General features: G+C 35.8%; 1 protein-coding gene across 1 annotated transcript in view; it reads left to right on the plus strand.

Annotated features, from left to right (window-relative positions):
• The window catches only part of LHX3 (LIM homeobox 3), a 44,526-nt gene that overhangs the window by 13,049 nt on the left and 28,977 nt on the right, over positions 1–2,500 (plus strand). The window contains exon 2 of the mRNA XM_053695357.1: positions 438–609. Within this exon, the coding sequence (XP_053551332.1) occupies positions 438–609 (172 nt within the window). The remainder of the gene's footprint in view (positions 1–437; positions 610–2,500) is intronic.

A 2,500-nucleotide genomic window follows, 5' to 3' on the forward strand; every position in this document is an offset into this window, starting at 1 on the left:
CTATCTATCTATCTATCTATCTATCTATCTATCTATCTATCTATCTATCTATCTATCTGTCTATCTTATCATGACAAAGAGATTGTAATTAAATTATGTGCATTTATTTAAACCCAGGCAGAGACACATTTTTATATTTGTCAATACATCTATATTTTTGTATGTGTCTGTCTGATGTTGTATGTAGTAGAATATTTTGATAGTATATCACCATTTATTAAACACACAAATACACAGGAATTGGATTGAAAATATACCATAATAACTTATATAATGATATGTTCAGAGGATACAACAAAATATTGTATTTAAAATATAGTATTCAGATTTTAGCAAATAATATTGTAATTATTAGACTATACTGTACCTAATGCATATGTATATAAGGAATACATTGTGTATACCTGTGTTGTTCATAGACTTTTTCTGTGTTGCAGAAATCCCCATGTGTGCCGGCTGCAATCAACATATTGTGGACAGATTTATCCTGAAGGTTCTGGACAGACACTGGCACAGCAAGTGCCTGAAATGTAGTGATTGTGAAATCCAGCTAGCTGAGAAATGCTTTAGCAGAGGGGACAGTGTGTATTGCAAAGATGACTTCTTTAAGTGAGTTGTGTGCCATATTAACACTGTTTCTTTACATAATGTGGCCTAACCTTTATATGCAGAAATTAATTTGCTGCTAATTATGCATTAACCCTTCAGCTGCCAGAGAATGTTTTGTATACAACTACATCTATATGGATTCATTTAGCAGGGTGTGCTATAGGGACAGTATATTGTAAAAACAATGTTCTCTAAATGTGTTTGCAATGACTTGTGATACCAGCTCCAGAGTATAGAATGTATGAGAAATTGCATTTTCCGATTTATTTGTTTATATGAACTTACTGGTTTTGTGCTTTGAAAACACAGCCTATTAAAATGGGTTAAGCTTGCAGGTAAAATTAGATCTCATTATGTTATCAGTTTGTGTACACACACTTGCTTCCTTATCTTATATTTGTTTGTAAACCAATGCTCAATACTTAGGGCTCGATTTATCAAGCCCTTTTCTCCACTTTGACTGCAGGTTCGCACAAGCGAACTTGAAGTCAGGATTTATTAAGCAGCGGTTATAAGACCACTGTTTCCCTGACCTGTTCTTCTCCTCTTAGGTGGAGAATTTAAATCTCCCCATTATCTTCAAATCACGCGTGGGCAGGGGGGCGGAGTTGCACCGGAGCGCTCATGTGCAATGTTAAATGGGGGCAACAGAGGAGAAGCCTGGTGGACTGTATTTGATAAACTGAGTACTTAGATAGAACAATGGGAAATTATCCCATTTTATTAGTTATCTCTTCTACACCCCACCGTGAGTGTAATTAATTCTGCTGGCTGTGTTTACATTGCCTGTCAATAGCCTGGACGTATGTCCAGAAACTTGGGGATACTACAGACTAAATGAGCTATTTCAAATGCAGAAATAGTTGTAAAGGAGCTACTTTTAAACAATTTAATACACTCCAGCAGGTAAAATGGATAACTGGGAACTAATTAAAGGGGGATCATTTTTTGGGGTAAACTGTCCCTTTAACAACGGGTTCATTTTAGCAACTGGTCTGGGAATAAACAGGACATGCACTCGCCCTCTAACCTATATGTTCCCATATGTCTAGTAAATAAAATAGTGACTACAGCAGTGGGTATACAGACCCTGTGCAATTCTGTACAATTTACATGAGGATGTCACACAGAATTAGGTTGTAAAATGTAACTGTTAACTCTAAAGTTGTTAGTGATACAACGTTTAGTTGTGCACATTTATATGTTACTGTTGTATAATTGTATCAGTGTGTTACATATAAGTACAACATAATTAAAAGATAGAGCTCAGCACCTGTAACTCCCATCCGGGGTAGTGAATATTGTACAAGAGCCTCGGCTCAGGCTCAGAAAGTAGGTAAAACAAAAAAGAGAAGATGTCCACAGCACTTTATCTGATTACCTGTTTAATGCAGCATACAAGACTAGTAAGTGTGCGACGTTTTGGGCTCAAATGCCCTTAGTCATGCAAGCTTGCATGATTAAGGGCATTTGAGCCCGAAACGTCACACACTTACTGGTCTTGTATGCTGCAATAAACAGATAATCAGATAAAGTGCTGTGGACATCTTCTCTTTTTTGGTTTTACATACAAGTACAGTACTGATGCATTAGCAATGCTAAAATATATCTATCTAGAATCTTTACTGTCTCTCTTTGAAATGGAGCAATCTTGGTAGCGCCACTCTTTGTCTGACTTTTAGCTCTAGAAAAAATACTGGCCCTATATAGAAGCATAAATAAATACAGAAATACAAAAATAAACCTTCATTCTCTCTAACCTCTTTTAAGAAAATATACATTCATTATTTGTTGTGTCTACTTTTGCTTTAAATTAGCAGTTAAAGGGACACTGAACACAATTTTTTTTCTTTCATGACTGAGATAGACCATGACATTTTAAGCAACTTTC

This window comes from Bombina bombina, chromosome 12, assembly GCF_027579735.1.
Source record: "Bombina bombina isolate aBomBom1 chromosome 12, aBomBom1.pri, whole genome shotgun sequence".
Lineage (NCBI taxonomy): Eukaryota > Metazoa > Chordata > Amphibia > Anura > Bombinatoridae > Bombina > Bombina bombina.